The sequence below is a fragment of the Hibiscus syriacus genome, unplaced genomic scaffold (assembly GCF_006381635.1).
Source record: "Hibiscus syriacus cultivar Baekdansim isolate YM2019G1 unplaced genomic scaffold, ASM638163v2 tig00111166_pilon, whole genome shotgun sequence".
NCBI classification, from domain to species: domain Eukaryota; kingdom Viridiplantae; phylum Streptophyta; class Magnoliopsida; order Malvales; family Malvaceae; genus Hibiscus; species Hibiscus syriacus.
This window is the reverse complement of record NW_024063008.1, coordinates 1-15299: the sequence shown is the minus strand read 5'-3', so window position 1 is coordinate 15299 and position 15299 is coordinate 1. Positions and strand designations below refer to the sequence as shown.

General features: G+C 36.1%; 1 protein-coding gene and 1 pseudogene across 1 annotated transcript; both read right to left on the bottom strand.

The window, feature by feature from the left end:
- Positions 1 to 907: 907 nt before the first annotated feature.
- Positions 908 to 5743, bottom strand: LOC120155264. The gene is made up of 11 exons (XM_039166839.1): positions 5606 to 5743; positions 3881 to 3958; positions 3401 to 3460; positions 3253 to 3292; positions 2570 to 2748; positions 2393 to 2431; positions 2203 to 2289; positions 1978 to 2038; positions 1591 to 1715; positions 1197 to 1288; positions 908 to 1071 (listed from the first exon to the last, which is right to left on the bottom strand). The coding sequence occupies exons 1-11, from the start codon at positions 5741 to 5743 to the stop codon at positions 957 to 959; spliced, it is 1014 nt and encodes a 337-aa protein (XP_039022770.1). The 3' UTR covers positions 908 to 956.
- A 231-nt stretch (positions 5744 to 5974) lies between these two features.
- On the bottom strand, positions 5975 to 11195 carry LOC120155138 (annotated as a pseudogene).
- Between the last annotated feature and the right edge of the window lie 4104 nt (positions 11196 to 15299).

The following is a 15299-nucleotide window of genomic DNA, read 5'->3' as shown; positions in this document are numbered from 1 at the left end:
TAATTTTACATCCTTTTCAAAAGACTAAAAATAACTGCTAAATTTTCACATAATTTTTTATTTGTTACAAAATCTTTTAATAAAATAAATATTAAATAATTATATTTTTTTTTTCAAAACTTTGTCTTATTGTACGATAGTGTATTTTATTATATCACAATCTTTTTTAAATACTTTATATTCACATAAATTTTAATAAACTAATCATTCATATTATATAAACTTTGATACATGTCTTATTTATATTATATCCATCTTATTTTGTATGAGACATGAACCACTTATTCAATTTAAAACATTTTAAAATTTACACTTTGATAAATGAAAATAGACGGTGAATATTTAATAATATGTATGAATAGATATTCACATAAAAAAATAAAAAGATAAATCTTAACTGTCTATTTTCACAATTATCTTAAAAACACATAAAACTTAAAAAAAAATTATATTGTGTAGATAAGTCTTAACCAAAATTTTGTATAATTTCATGTTTTAGTTTTAAAATTATAAAAATTTTAATTTATTAATATATTTGTACCATAATGTGTTTTGTAGTATAATATCATACTTTAGTATATTAGAAATTTTATTTCTTAGTAATAGTTATTAATTATAATAACCGTGAACTATATAAATATTATATATTTCACTACCTATTACGTAATTTGACACACAAAAAATGACCGGACATATAAATGAATGGTAAATTGTAATAAATTTGCATTTTATGTTTAAAATCAATAAAATTAAAACTAAAGTTAAAAAATCATTAAAATTAAATTACGAGGACAAAACCCAATACAGTTCAAATTTAACTATAAGATAAAAAGAGGGTTATCATTCAAAAACAAGAGTTACATTTCTTTCCAAAAAGCAAAGAGTGATAAGTTTAATTAAAAAAAGGGAAAAGAATCATAAGTTGGTCGATGAAAATTAAAAAGGGAAAGAGAATCTCACACATCGGTCAATATTAAGGAAGATACAATCACCACATAGGCTAGAAAAAAGAAAATGCCTATCTGAACGAAGAATTTTGGATTTTCTCTCATGTTGGGAGATGTAACCGCCCTGCAAAACCAGAATCCTCTCCTAGTTAATAAAACCTCGTGGCTGGTGAAAATGGAGTAAAGAAAAGACATGGAAAGTGAAATTATGATCAACAAGTTTTGTGGATGGTGCAACTGGATTTTTACCTTGCGATTCGCTGTGAAAATCGATGAAATGGCAAACTCTGGATGAATACAATTCCGGGTCCTGTTAGAACAGCTGTAACCACATTGTCCCCCTGCAAGGTTGCATCGAAAGAACCACAAAATTTAAATGGCTGCATATGCAAATCCCAGTCACGTGCATCGAGCAAGTAGGGTGTTATCAACCAGTGACAGTGTGCTCATAATAGAAGATTCGGAATGTACATTTTTAAACAAGCCCCGACTTCTTACCATATGTAATCAATATTTTTCGTCATTAGAAATATACCGTCAACGATAACTGAAAGCACGCAATTGTAAAAGGAACATACATGCACCAGAACTCCTAAACCACCGTTAATCGAGCGGGTAAAAATATTAATTGAAAGCAGCTTACCCCAAAGACTGCTCTTCTTATTGGACCATTGTATTTGATTTGAACGTCGATGGATGTAGTAAGGGCCACTATGCATGAGATATCAACTGCCAATACCTCCCCCACCTCAAGATTTTTCTGCACAACTAGCAAAGGAAAGACCCCCCGGAATCCCAATGGTCAGTTTACCTATGTGTATAAATTTATTTCAATAGATTGCAACAACTAGAAAGAGGAATATGTTATCAATCATCAATGGTTGGCAACCATGCTCTTTAGAACAACGAGATCAAAAGATATGAAAAATAAGGAAAATAAAACATGCTATTTAGTGACCTGTAACGTGCTATCTTTGAACTCAAGCAACTCAAAAGGCAATAAAAGGATGAACAAAGAAAAGATACATACCAGATCCACCAGCAAGGATAAATGCAAGCCCCTGGCCAGATATCTTCTGTCTCAGAAATCCCTGTTGCCAGTAACACATCCATCAAATTCACAGATACACAAAGCTTAGAAAACTGAGGAATAACCAAAGAAACAGAAAACTGATAAAGATCTTTGAACGCAGCAAGTGTATGAATCTAAGAGAAGAAGGGAAAATGATAAAAAATTAATTTATCATTACATCACCTCTACACCGGTTACAACATTCCGTGGCCGCTGATCAACTGTATTATTAACCTTCACATCATTGATAGAGCAAAGAAATGCATCTGGCTACAAAACAAGCTTACAAGATGACATAAAGATTCCAGCTAATGCAATGAAAAACAAAGCTCAATTTGCAGAAAAAATGAATTTCCATGAACAAGTCAGCTACCTGACATAAAAGCACTCCACCAAACATTGCTAAATCGATCTGTCAAAGTAAACACAAACCAGGAACAATATAACTCATAGTTAGCGATAACAAAACAGCAATTTGGGATCATGAAGTACTCAAGCTTGACATGTGCTATAAATATGTATATAAAAATTTTGAGTTTGAAACACAAACCGGAAGAACCCTTGCAAGAGAAGGTGCAGCAATGCCAACAAATCCATCGTTTGGACCATTATTGCAAAGAGCAATACTAGTTATACTCTTCCCAAAAAGCCAATGCCACATGCCTACCTCATTTTCTGGGACATAAGTATTTTCCATTTCAATGGACCCAGACATGAAGCACATGGAACCTGCATTTTGTTACATTCCAGGTCAACTTTAGAAGAATTAATGTCTGCATGATAACAAGCAATAACTAACAGAATGCTTCGAGCCAATCATCTTATCGATTAAGCAGTTCTCCTTATTGATCTTCTGCAGAGATCTAATGTGATCTTAATTATAAGCAAAATCGATAGAATACACATAGATAATTTAATTGATAGTAAAACTTCTCCATTTTTGAACTTTTGACACTTCTAGTCACTATTTACTACAAGATATTCTTGGCATTAGAAATTTGTAGCATTCCAGAATATATGCTGAACACCTAGCCTAGCATCCAACAATTTACTTATTATAATATCCAGAAGGCCTCACCATTCATAATTTTACCAAGAACATTAGCTTATGATCACAAAGAAGTACTAGAATTATGACGATATCCTGCATCAAGACCATCTTCCTATACTAAAACATACAAATATAGTAGTGTTAACCCAACCAAGAAATCCAATAGAGACTAAATAACCTACCGGGTTTTGCAATAACCTTTTCTTGTGGCATCAGCATTATCTGGTAAATGAAAGAATCATCACCAAAGTTTAAAAAAAATCATAATCGTTGGTATGAGGTCAAATGCTTAAACTAAAAGAAAATTCTTCGATAAAAATCAGGAAGTACCTGAACTATTTGAGCTTCACCACCCAATATCTGAAATGCGGTCACAGCATCTTGCGGACTCTAAATTTTATACCAACAAGAGATTATGACGTAATAAATATACACGCTGAGATATTTAAACAACACAACATTATCATTCTAGTTTCATCGGGAAACTGTTTCCCCAATTTGGCATTCGAACTAGCTACTCTCACACTCTGATCACAGCAGTCTATACAAGTTTGTTTACAAATTGATTATAAACGGATCAATTTCAAGACAACGGAATCAAAGTCAACTCTATTTAAGGAAATCCCAATTAAAATTCTTCAACAATGCGAGATCAAATGCAAAAGTAAAGCCTAAATTCCATTAAAATTTCACGACACTTTTCCAAGAAGCAAAATTCAATTTCCTTGTGATTTTACCTTTTTCTCATGAAACAAACAAAAATTCAGTGCAAGACTTGAGAGTACGAAGAATTTTTTTAAAGAATGTTACCTGATACACGTAGGGTTGAAAGGAGTGGAAAAAAGGGGGCGGCCATGGACGACGAGGTCTCGAATTTGAAGTTAAATACTTCGATTTCGAGATTTAATCCGACTTCAACAGTTTAATCACAAAAATTCATAAAGGAAAATAAATAAATAAAATTAGGAAATTATTTGCTCTGCGTTTGTTCTTTAAAAGTAGCGATCTGGGAATTAAATAGGTGAAGACTTAAGTTACGTAATTGGCCTTGACAAATTCTGACATTGTAGGATGAACTATGCGGGACGAAGAGTATTACTCGATGGTTTTTTAGTCATTTTAAATTTGATATGGTCCATACAGTATCTTGATGACATGGTGTCATGTTATTGGTCGAAGCTTTAAGTCTCTACGTGTTTCAAAATTGTTTTTCACTATAGCAAGAGAAGCTTCTCATAGCCTCGTCGGATTATCTACTTCAATTTTATTATTTTTAAATTTATTATTTTTTATTCAATTTTTAAGTAGTATTTTTAATTATTTTCTTTAATATATTACAAAAATATGAAAAGATAAAAATCTTAAAGAATTTTAGAAGTCCAATTGAATTTCTTAAGAGTGGCTTAAGTAAAAACAATAAAAGAAAAATTAGTCATCTAATTATTTTTTAAAAAATATAGACTTAATGGGAAAATTTAAAAAAAATCTAATTAAAAATAGGGTAAAGTACATAAATGATCCCCAACTATAGGTATTATTATTTTTGAATCCCTCGGCTATTAAAAATTACAAAATGATCCTCTGATTATAGGCCACTACTTTATTGAGTCCTTCGACTATTAAAAGTTATAAAATGATCACCCAAATATTCATATGTTCCAAACTAGTCATTTTTCGATAAAAATTTTATAACCATCTAAGTAGGGTATTAACATGTTGATTGTGATATGATAAAATATGATCCCAAAATCGTTTGAGTTGTATTTTATGTATCAACTCCATGTTTGTATTATGTCGTTGAGACAATGCTTAAAAGCAACGACAGTAGTGGTATACATCATTAAAAAATGATTTTTTCGTATTTCAGTCGACATGTTAACGTCCAACTCAAACAACTATTGATTTTTTAAAGAAAAAAGATGAGTTTAAAACATATGAATAATCAAGTGACCATTTTGTAACTTTTAATAGTCAAGGGACTCAACAAAAAAATATTCTATAGCCAGGAGACCATTTTATAATTTTTATTAATCAATTGACTTAACAAAGTAACACTCTATAGTTGGGAACCATTTATATACTTTAAGCTTAAAATATATTGAAAATTTTATAAATTTAATGAGATTTTTTAAAAGTCAAATCTTAATTTACAAAATCCTTAATTTATTCTCAACTGTATTAACGTTAAGTTGACTGGTACCATTTAATTTGAATTAAATATATAATATAAATAGTAATTGTTAAATAATTTCTCAAAATCGAAATTCTTTCATATAATTATACTCTACTAATTAAATATATTTTTAAAATTATTTTTTTATAAGTGCATAAATTTACCCTAATCATTATATGTTCTTACGATCATACCTTAAGATATGAATTCAATGAAATTTAAACTCGAAACGTAAAAGCCAAACTTACCGTGCATCTTATCGGCAAAGGCGAAACCGGCCTTGACCCCGCAAAATGAAAAAAAAAATCTTTATACCCCTTGAGAATTTATGAAATTTTAAATTAGTACAATAAAAAGAATACTGGTCCATTTGGCCACCTTAAAAGAATTCTGAATCTGCCCTCCCGTATCATTGATTTCATCAGTGCAAGAGATTTGGAGTTAAACATGTCATAGTAAACTTCACCTTTGATATCAAAGCAAGCAGATAACTGGTCCATTTGACTTGGTATTGCATTTTTCTTCTTTTCATTTCCTTTATCCCCTAAAAAACTTTAGCGTACACGCCGAATACAAAGCGAATACAAAAAAAGTAAAGAGAATACAAAGGGATTTGAAAATTTTCTTTCTTTGCTTCACTTTGCTTTGAACACAAAGAGGGGTCAAACCCAAAAAAAGTGGGGGAGAAAAAACCATTTCTCCCGATTGTTGTGTTTGATTTATTTACAATATCAATGACACAATCCAAAAGCTTTCTTCATATATACAACAAACAAGAGCAACAACGTCACCACCTTCTTGGAAGCCAAGACCCTAAGATTTATCCTTAAACCGTTTTTCTCATTAATCGTTGTTGTTGTACCCATCGTTAATAGCCATGAACCAATTAAGCAAACCAGTGTTTTTGCGGTCTCACCTGGTCTGCTCAGGTTTACTGCATCACCTGGGAGATCCACATAGGACCACTTGAACAACATCATTATCTTCCGGTCGGTTTAGTCCAAGGCTTTCGTTCAACCAACTGGATAACCAAATAAACAACTTTGCAAGCCATGCAACCTCATCATCAGAGATTGGGCGCTTCATCCACTCACCCCTGTATGTGACATTAGCTGAGGTTTGGTTGCCAACTCTTTGGGTTGAAGAGTTCATCACGGATTGTTGAGACTGTCTCAGTTCAGGTGAAATTGGAATTGGCTTCACCATAGAGCCACCAAACAAGTAGCTCACCTTTTCTTTTAATGAATCTATTACTGCATGTACCATATCATCACCTTGCAGCTCAGCTTCTACACGAAATATAAACAACTGCACGAACAAAATCATTGACAGCGGATGACGACAGGTATAGGGATATATTATAGAAAGTGCAATTGCAGCTTTACAATTACAATATTAGAAGTTACAAAAACCTGAAGTAGTCGTTGTCCCCCATCTTCCCCATCACTAAAGAGTTTTAGATCTTTGTTCCAATTCCTCATGTAAGAAAGATCCATCAGCATCACTTTCACATAAACCATCCTCCCAGTCCTAAAAACACCAGACAAAGGTCAGACAATAGTGCATATATGCTCAGTCTCAAAAAAAAAAGTTAAGGGAACAGCCAAAGAACCACATCAGAAACTATTGGGAAACCATAAATCAAATTATATTAAAAAAAATAAAACCCATAGATTGGGACTTCCACTTATGAACCCCTATTTGCTGAAATTGATAAGCAAGAGGAAAAAAGCATGGAGGGATCCGGTCAGTAATCTACTTCAATTGTTCACGAATTGAAGGTACAAATCTATACAGGCCATTGAGGGCTGCTTGATCCACCTTGTTTATAATGAACATTCTTTATAAGATCAACCAGCTCTTTAGAGGATGTCAGCAAACTTATAACCTGTAAAACAAGAGAAAGAATGAAAAATATCTTAGAAGAAAATAGAAAATAAAAATATTAGAAGACGGCAATCTATCTTAAATCATAAGAAAACAGGCACATACACCAACAATCACTACCAAGTGTACAGTATTGTCTACCTTAGTTCAGCATTCAGCTCAATACTTCTCTTGTTATCTAAACCTTACCAACACACTGTTGATAGCCTATAAAAGGATACTCAACCATGATTGGAAATGATAGGAAAGTTATACAATAGCAATAAGACATGAACGGGATAACCAAAAGGAAAGAGCCCACATGAAATAACCATAGCTCCTAATCTAGTACGGTACCCTCTATACATGATAATACCAGTGCTACAAGGTATGGTCCTAGACATTTAATCATTGCACCTTAGACCCTTTCGGGTGAGGCACATTTCATCGGGCACCTAGTGGTGCCTAGAGGAGCTTTTATTGTACAACCATAAAAGAATTGACAGAAAATTCACTTAATCGAAGTAAAATGCTACAGTTAAGAAGCAAACCTTCAATACCATCTGGGATATTACTTTCGGATTTGATGAAGGAACTTGTGTGCAAACCCAACGAAATGCATAACCAGTGAACTGTAATATAGAAAATTAGACAACACAAAAGCTTGCCATACCGGAGAATATCCAGAAATTTGAGTCTGTTTCCTGATTCCTCACATCCATACTTGTTCCATTGACAACCGCTTCAAGCTCTGCAAAATCATCCAAGCTGATTGTCCAAGGCTCCATATAACTAACCCATACAGAGAACACTGGGATATATTCTTTATTGAAGTTCCCACAGGAGAGAATAAGAATGTTCTCAATAAAACCTATACAATGGCCTTTGTATCCAGGAGTTCCAAGAGCCAACGGAACACACAGAAGGTGACAAGGAAACAAAGTCCCTTGGCATCCCACCATCAAAACCACCAGAAATCCTCCAACTTGGACTTTCATTATACTCAATATTGTCAAACCCATCCATACTTATCACTGAGCTCAAATTCAAGTATTTCACAAACAACTTCACCACCTCACCCAGCCCGCTTGTTGGTGGGATCTCCCCCAACACTGACCTAAATGGAAACGACACACCAAAAGATTTGCATACATTAACAGGCAATGGAGAAAAATCATTATCAACCAACCAATACTGCACGAAAATCTTGACCAAAAGCTCGGCACGAATAACAGAACCATCACACTTCAAAGAGTGATTCAAAATTGAACTACGATAGGGTTGGTGAGCACCCAAATCAAATATAGGCACAAATGCACGAAGATAAGCAAATAAAAGCTGTATATACAGATTACTCTCATTTTTGCTCCATTTCACGCTTAATTGACCCTGAAAACCCCGGAATTGAGCGTCCAGTTCTCTAACCTAAACTTACTTCTTCTTTTTACAGTGTTCGAGTCCAAGTTCTCACCGTTGCCTTTACAAACGGGATAATAAGCGAACCAAAACAGATAGTATTCGAAAACATTCAGTTGAATTTGACATAAAGAGCCTTAACCGTATCTTCTTTGATTTACCTTTAAAGAAAGGGCACAAATCGGATATAACCCGGCAATATTTTTCGTTCGACAACATGAACCGGACCCACTCAGGGAGCCGTTCAACAGGGAAAACGTATTTGACGAGGGAAAGTCTATCAACGGCTGAAATTGAGTTCATCAAGGTTCCATTCGGGGAAAGGAGGGAGAATATTTTAGAGGATAAATCCGCGTGATTAGATTGGGAGGCAAGTTCGATCCAGCCATTGGACTGGGGAAGCTGGGTTTCTGAGTCGGTGGATGTGGGGTGGTGGCGTGACGTCATCGAAGCCGAAGAGCTTGCAAATTAGTGTGGGGAAGGTGATGGGAGAAGAAATGGCGAGACTGATCTGGTGTATGCGATTGTAGGAAGGAATCGACGGAGGCGCAGGTGGCGGAGATCTGGGAGGGGGCGGCGGAGGCGAGGATTGCGGAGGCGAGTTCTTGGGATCGGGAAAGGAATTGACGGCGTAGGAGTGAGGGAGCATTATAAATTTGACGGTAAACAAAATGAAGAGATTAGGGTTTTTGCTTTGCTCAGAAAAGAGATACAGAGAAAGGGTTTTTGATTTTGAGTTTTTTTATTTCAAATAAAAGGGAGAAGGAAACGTGGCGCGTTTTTAAGGCATGGGGTCTTTTGGATGGAGAAGTTTCGATAAGACGAATATAAAAATAGTTAACCTATATGTAATGAGAAATAAAATAGTAGGTTGCTTTTAGTTGAGCAGCTTCAGTGAAAGATTTTCGGCAGTTAGAATTATGAATTGTCATTATTAATTTATTATTTGTTTTTTTACTTTTTATGCAATATTACAATTAATAAACTGAAATTTTTAAGTAGTTATTAAGTTATTTTTTAATTATTTTTAAATAAAATTATATATTTAATATATTTAATATAAGCATAGGTTAAACATAATATTTTTAATACATTGAAAGGGTAATTATATACTTTTATCCCTCTTTTACATTCTGTTTCTTTTTAATAATTTTTATATACATATTAAATATTTAAACTAAACTTTAAGTTAATTATATACCGAGTAAACTGTATTAATGACCATTAAACTAGTTTAGGTGTTTTTATGTGGCTACTAAACTTTTAAAATTTTATTACAGTTGTTAAACTTTTTATTTTTTATTATGATCAATGTTGTTAAAAAATACTAACAGGACACATTAAAATCTTCTCCCAAAGAAAATCATAAGGCTCTAAATTTACAGCTACCGTCAATACCAAATTTTTAATTAACAAAACAATCGTCAATTAATCCAAATAATGAGAAGAATCTATTTGACTAGAAAATTAATATAATTTAAGTTCAAGTTGATCTGATAATTGATAGTGATAGATCAAAAAATTTTAAATTTTAATTTTAATTAAGATTTACTAACAATTTGAAGATATAGAAAGATTTTTAGACGAATTTAAATAATAATAAATGAGAAGAGCAATAATTAAATGATCTTTTCGCTCGAAAATTCATCGAAAGACGACAAAAAGAGACAGTCAATATAAACTAAAACCTAATTTTCTTTTCGATAAGTTAATGTTAACTGTAGCATCAACTTAAAATTGAATTATATTTTTTTAATAAAACGAATTTGTTCACCATTAAGATTAACTGACTACCCCTTAGTTTACCTGAAGCTCTACTTTTACAACAGTTACTTTGAATTTAAGGTACGTATTTAAAGTTAATCGCACTTAACAATCGATTGTGGATTTATTCAAATAAACAATACTCGTAAGTTGCTTTGAATTCCAAGAACACTTAAATATATAATGAGCTTACCAGGGAACTACTCGCGTGGGTAAAAAATGTCCTTAATACTCCCACGATTTTAAGACTAATATCTAAAAATGCCATAATTTTATGGCTGTAGTATATCTAATGCCATAATCCAAGAGATCGTAGAAACAGAAGGTTGCCTAGAGCAGTGAACCTGCCCTTACTCTCGGGTGGTCGATATCTCATCACTTTAATGGCCTAATATACGTTTCTAAACGGCTTGCTACTTTGTTCATCACAGTCTTGCAGTGCGAATTTGCTGCTTCAATATTGGCCGAATATACTCAAGGTAACCATCCGGCACGACCGTATCGTTCAGAGGATCCTTCCATGCTTCCTGATAGAGTTTTTGATAGACGTTTCCGTGTAGCAACCGAGGATCGAGCCAAGGTAGTGGTCAGTGTAATTGAATGCATCGACAAGGCAATGGCATTTGGACGGACCTGAGAAGAAAATGAGATAAACTTAGTGGATTCACTGCAGCCTTCCAAAGCTGAGCACCGTGTTAACGAAATCGGAGTATTGAAACAAACCTGAGCATACAAAATCGCAGCTGTTCATTTGCTAGTGCACCTTGCTTCGGGGTAATGCAGCCTGTTGCAACAAAATCTCCTAGATGTTTGTGTAAAAGATGCAAAGCATATACATTGCAGAGGATCTCCAATTGTCTTTTCACTCCCTTTCCCGGTATGTCCTGTTGAAATTTCTCAAGGAACCTGGGGTAAACAAAGGAACTATCTCAGAAAACTTTTCCAAAAACGAAAATTACTCGAGTGTTGAAAATTAATAAAACACATGTGCTGCTAAGGGGGCTGCTAAGGGGGCTGCTAAGGGGGGCTGCTGTAATTTTTTATTTTTTATAATAGGGAAATTACTTGTTCTCGTTATATTCCTAACAACTGGTAATCAGAGCTTTTGGTTGTGAATTTTGTCAATTTTCTGCGAGGTTACTATTCATTACTATTCATGTGAATAGTGAAATTCGGTCGGCGATACGAGTTTGTCGACGGAGGTGTTCTAATACACGGCGTTCGCAGAAATTGTCAGAAAACGATCCAAACGAAGCCAGATTCGAGTGGGAGCGATGGCTGCAGACGAAGGGAAGATGAAAATTGAAAAGTTCGATGGTGCGGACTTTGGCTTTGGAAGATGCAGATCGAAGATTTTCTGTACCAGAAAAATCTATATCAACCCCTCTCAGGAACAACCAGAGGGCATGAAGGATGAAGATTGGGCTCTTCTCGACAGACAAGCCCTCGGAGTTATCCGACTGACGTTATCCCGAAATGTTGCTTTCAACATAGCAAAGGAAAAGACCACGGCAGGTCTTATGGCAGCTCTCTCCAGTATGTATGAGAAGCCATCGGCCTCGAACAAAGTTCACTTGATGAGGCGATTATTCAATTGCGGATGACGGAAGGGGCATCAGTGGCTCAACACCTGAATGAACTCAACACAATCACAACCCAGTTGAGTTCTGTAGAAATTGAATTCGATGATGAAGTTCGAGCTTTAATTCTCTTATCTCTACCAGACAGTTGGAATGCTACTGTTACAGCAGTTAGCAGCTCGTCGGGAAATAGTAAATTGAAATTCGACGATGTTCGGGATCTGGTACTGAGCGAAGAAATTCGACGGAGAGAATCGGGTGAAGCATCAACCTCCTCAGCCTTGCACACGGAGTCCAGAGGGAGAACTTCAGAAAGAAATTCAAATCGTGGCAGATCCAAATCCAGACGGGAAAAATCCAGAACGGGAAAGAAAGATTTTACCTGTTATAATTGTGGCAAGAAAGGTCACTTTAAAAGAGATTGCCGAGCACTGAAGAAAGATACCGGTGCACAGGAATCTGCCAACGTGACAGAGGAACAGTGATGCCATGATTCTAAGCGTCAACAGTCGATTGAATCATGGATCTTGGATTCAGGGGCATTTTCCACTCCACCCATGCCAAGAAATCATGGAGAACTATATCAGTGGTGATTTTGGGAAGGTTCATCTTGCTGATGATGAAACCTTGAAGATCGTCGGAAAAGGAGATATCCGACTAAAGCTGCCAAACCAGACCACCTGGAAGCTGACAGGAGTGAGACATATTCCTGGCCTCAAAAGAAATCTGATTTCTGTTGGACAGCTTGATGGAGAAGGATATAGTACAACCTTTTCAGGTTGTGAATGGAAGATTACCAAAGGAGCACTCGTCATTGCTCGTGGTAAGAAGACTGGTACTCTCTATGTAACCTCAAATTTAGAGAATATCATTGCAGTAGCAGATGCTGATGGAAAATCAAACCTATGGCACCAAAGGCTTGGCCATATGAGCGAGAAAGGAATGAAGATACTTCTGTCAAAAGGGAAGCTGCCGGATCTAAAGAATGTGGATGTCGGACTATGCGAGGATTGCATCTTTGGCAAACAAAAGAAAGTCAGTTTTGCAAAGATTGGCAAGGCACCCAAGGCAGAAAGGTTAGAATTGATTCATACTGATGTATGGGGACCATCCCCGTTCCATCTCTTGCAGGCTCACTATATTATGTCACCTTCATCGATGATTCAACAAGGAAGGTGTGGGTTTATTTTCTGAAGAAGAAATCAGAAGTCTTTGATACCTTCAGAAAATGGAAGGCCATGGTGGAAAATGAAACTGGTTTGAAAGTCAAGAGGTTGAGGTCTGACAATGGAGGAGAGTACAGAGACAGTAGATTCAGAGATTTCTGCGCAAACATGGGATTAAGATGGAGAAAACAGTTCCCATAACACCGCAGCAGAATGGCGTAGCAGAGCGCATGAATAGAACTCTGAATGAACGTGCTAGAAGCATGAGGATACATGCCGGATTGCCCAAATTTCTATGGGCTGAAGCTATCAACACTGCAGCTTACCTGATCAACCGTGGGCCCTCTGTTCCTTTGGATGGCGGAATACCAGAGGAAGCTTGGAGCAAGAAAGAAATAAACCTTTCATACTTAAGAGTGTTTGGTTGTATTTCTTATGTACACATAGACTCTGCTGAAAGAAGTAAACTTGATGCTAAGTCCAACAAATGTGCCTTTGTTGGTTATGGCGGTGATGAGTTCGGTTACCGGTTTTGGGACTACGAAAATCGAAAGATCATCAGAAGCAGAGACGTCATTTTCAATGAAAATGTGATGTACAAAGACAGTCAACCGCAGAATCAAGTAATACCAAGGCTGAAACAAAGGAATTTGCTGAGTTCGAGGAGATTTCTGAAAATGATGTTCAGATCAGTCCTGAAGCAGTTCAAGAGGAAGAACCAGGCACACCAGAACTGAGACTCCTCCAGAATTCCTAAACCAACCCAACGGTATTCACCTTCTTACACTACTTGTTGCTGACTGACATGGTGAACCAGAGTGTTATGATGAAGCAATGCAAGTGGAGGATTCAGTCAAGTGGGAGTCTTCCATGAAAGATGAGATGAACTCGCTTATGTCAAATCAGACGTGGGAATTAGCTGAATTACCACCAGGCAAGAGAGCGCTCCATAACAAGTGGATTTACAGGATCAAAAGAGCACGATGGGAGAAAACGTTACAAAGCAAGATTGGTTGTCAAAGGCTTTCAGCAAAAAGAAGGTATTGATTACAATGAAATTTTCTCTCCAGTCGTGAAACTGTCTACAATCAGACTGGTGTTGAAATTGTAGCTGCAGAAAATTTACATCTTGAGCAGTTAGATGTAAAGACAGCTTTCCTTCATGGTGATTTGGAGGAAGAAATCTATATGAGGCAGCCAGAAGGCTTCATAGAGGCAGGCAAGAAAAACCTGGTATGCAGGTTGAAGAAGAGCTTGTATGGTTTAAAACAAGCTCTAGACAGTGGTACAAGAAGTTGATAGTTTCATGGGTAGCAGTGGTTTTACCAGATGCCAAGCAGATCATTGTTGCTACATCAAGAGGTTCGACAACAGCTTCATTATTTTATTATTGTACGTTGATGACATGCTCGTTGCAGGCTCAGACATGCAAGAGATTATACACTTGAAGCAAAAATTGTCGAAGCAGTTTGTATGAAGGATCTGGGCGCTGCAAAGCAGATTCTTGGGATGAGATCAAGAGAGACACAAGTCGGAGACTTTGATGTTATCACAGGCTGAGTACATCAACAAAGTACTCTCCAGGTTCAACATGCAAGATGCTAAACCAGTAAGTACACCTTTAGGTGTTCATTTCAGACTCTCCAAAGAACAGTCACCAAAGACGGAGGAAGAACGTGCACACATGGTGAAGGTGCCGTATGCCTCAGCAATTGGAAGTATGATGTATGCATGGTTTGTACCAGACCAGATATTGCTCAAGCAGTGGGAGCTGTTAGCATGTACATGAAATCCAGGCAAATACACTGGAAAGCAGTCAAATGGATCCTCAGATATCTGCGAGGTACCACAAACAAAGCACTTTTTCAAAGGTGGAGATACGATACTGACAGGCTATGTAGATGCTGACTTAGCCGGAAATGTTGACATCAGAAGAAGCACTACAGGGTATGTCTATACTCTAGGAGGAACCGCAGTGGTTGGGTTCTCAACTACAGAAGATAGTTGCTCTCTCTCTACAACCGAAGCAGAATATGTCGCTGTTACGGAAGCCAGCAAAGAGATGGTCTGGCTCCAAGTTTCTTGGAAGAGTTAGGCAAGAAACAAGAAAACAATGTCTTGTATTGCGACAGTCAAAGTGCTATCCATCTAGCGAAAATCCGTCTTTTATTCCAGGACGAAGCACATACATTGAGATATCATTTATCCGGTCTTCTCTGGAAGATGGGATTTTGAAACTTGAAAAGATTAGTGGAGCTCAAAAT

Excerpts from the sequence above, each read along its gene's own strand:
- LOC120155264 (XM_039166839.1), bottom strand. The coding sequence starts at position 5,743 with ATGGACCAGTTATCTGCTTGCTTTGATATCAAAGGTGAAGTTTACTAT. Across the intron at positions 3,959-5,605 it reads TAAGGTGGCCAAATGGACCA|TATTTAACTTCAAATTCGAG; the intron begins GTATTCTTTTTA and ends TCGAAATCGAAG. Across the intron at positions 3,461-3,880 it reads TTCAACCCTACGTGTATCAG|AGTCCGCAAGATGCTGTGAC; the intron begins GTAACATTCTTT and ends TATAAAATTTAG.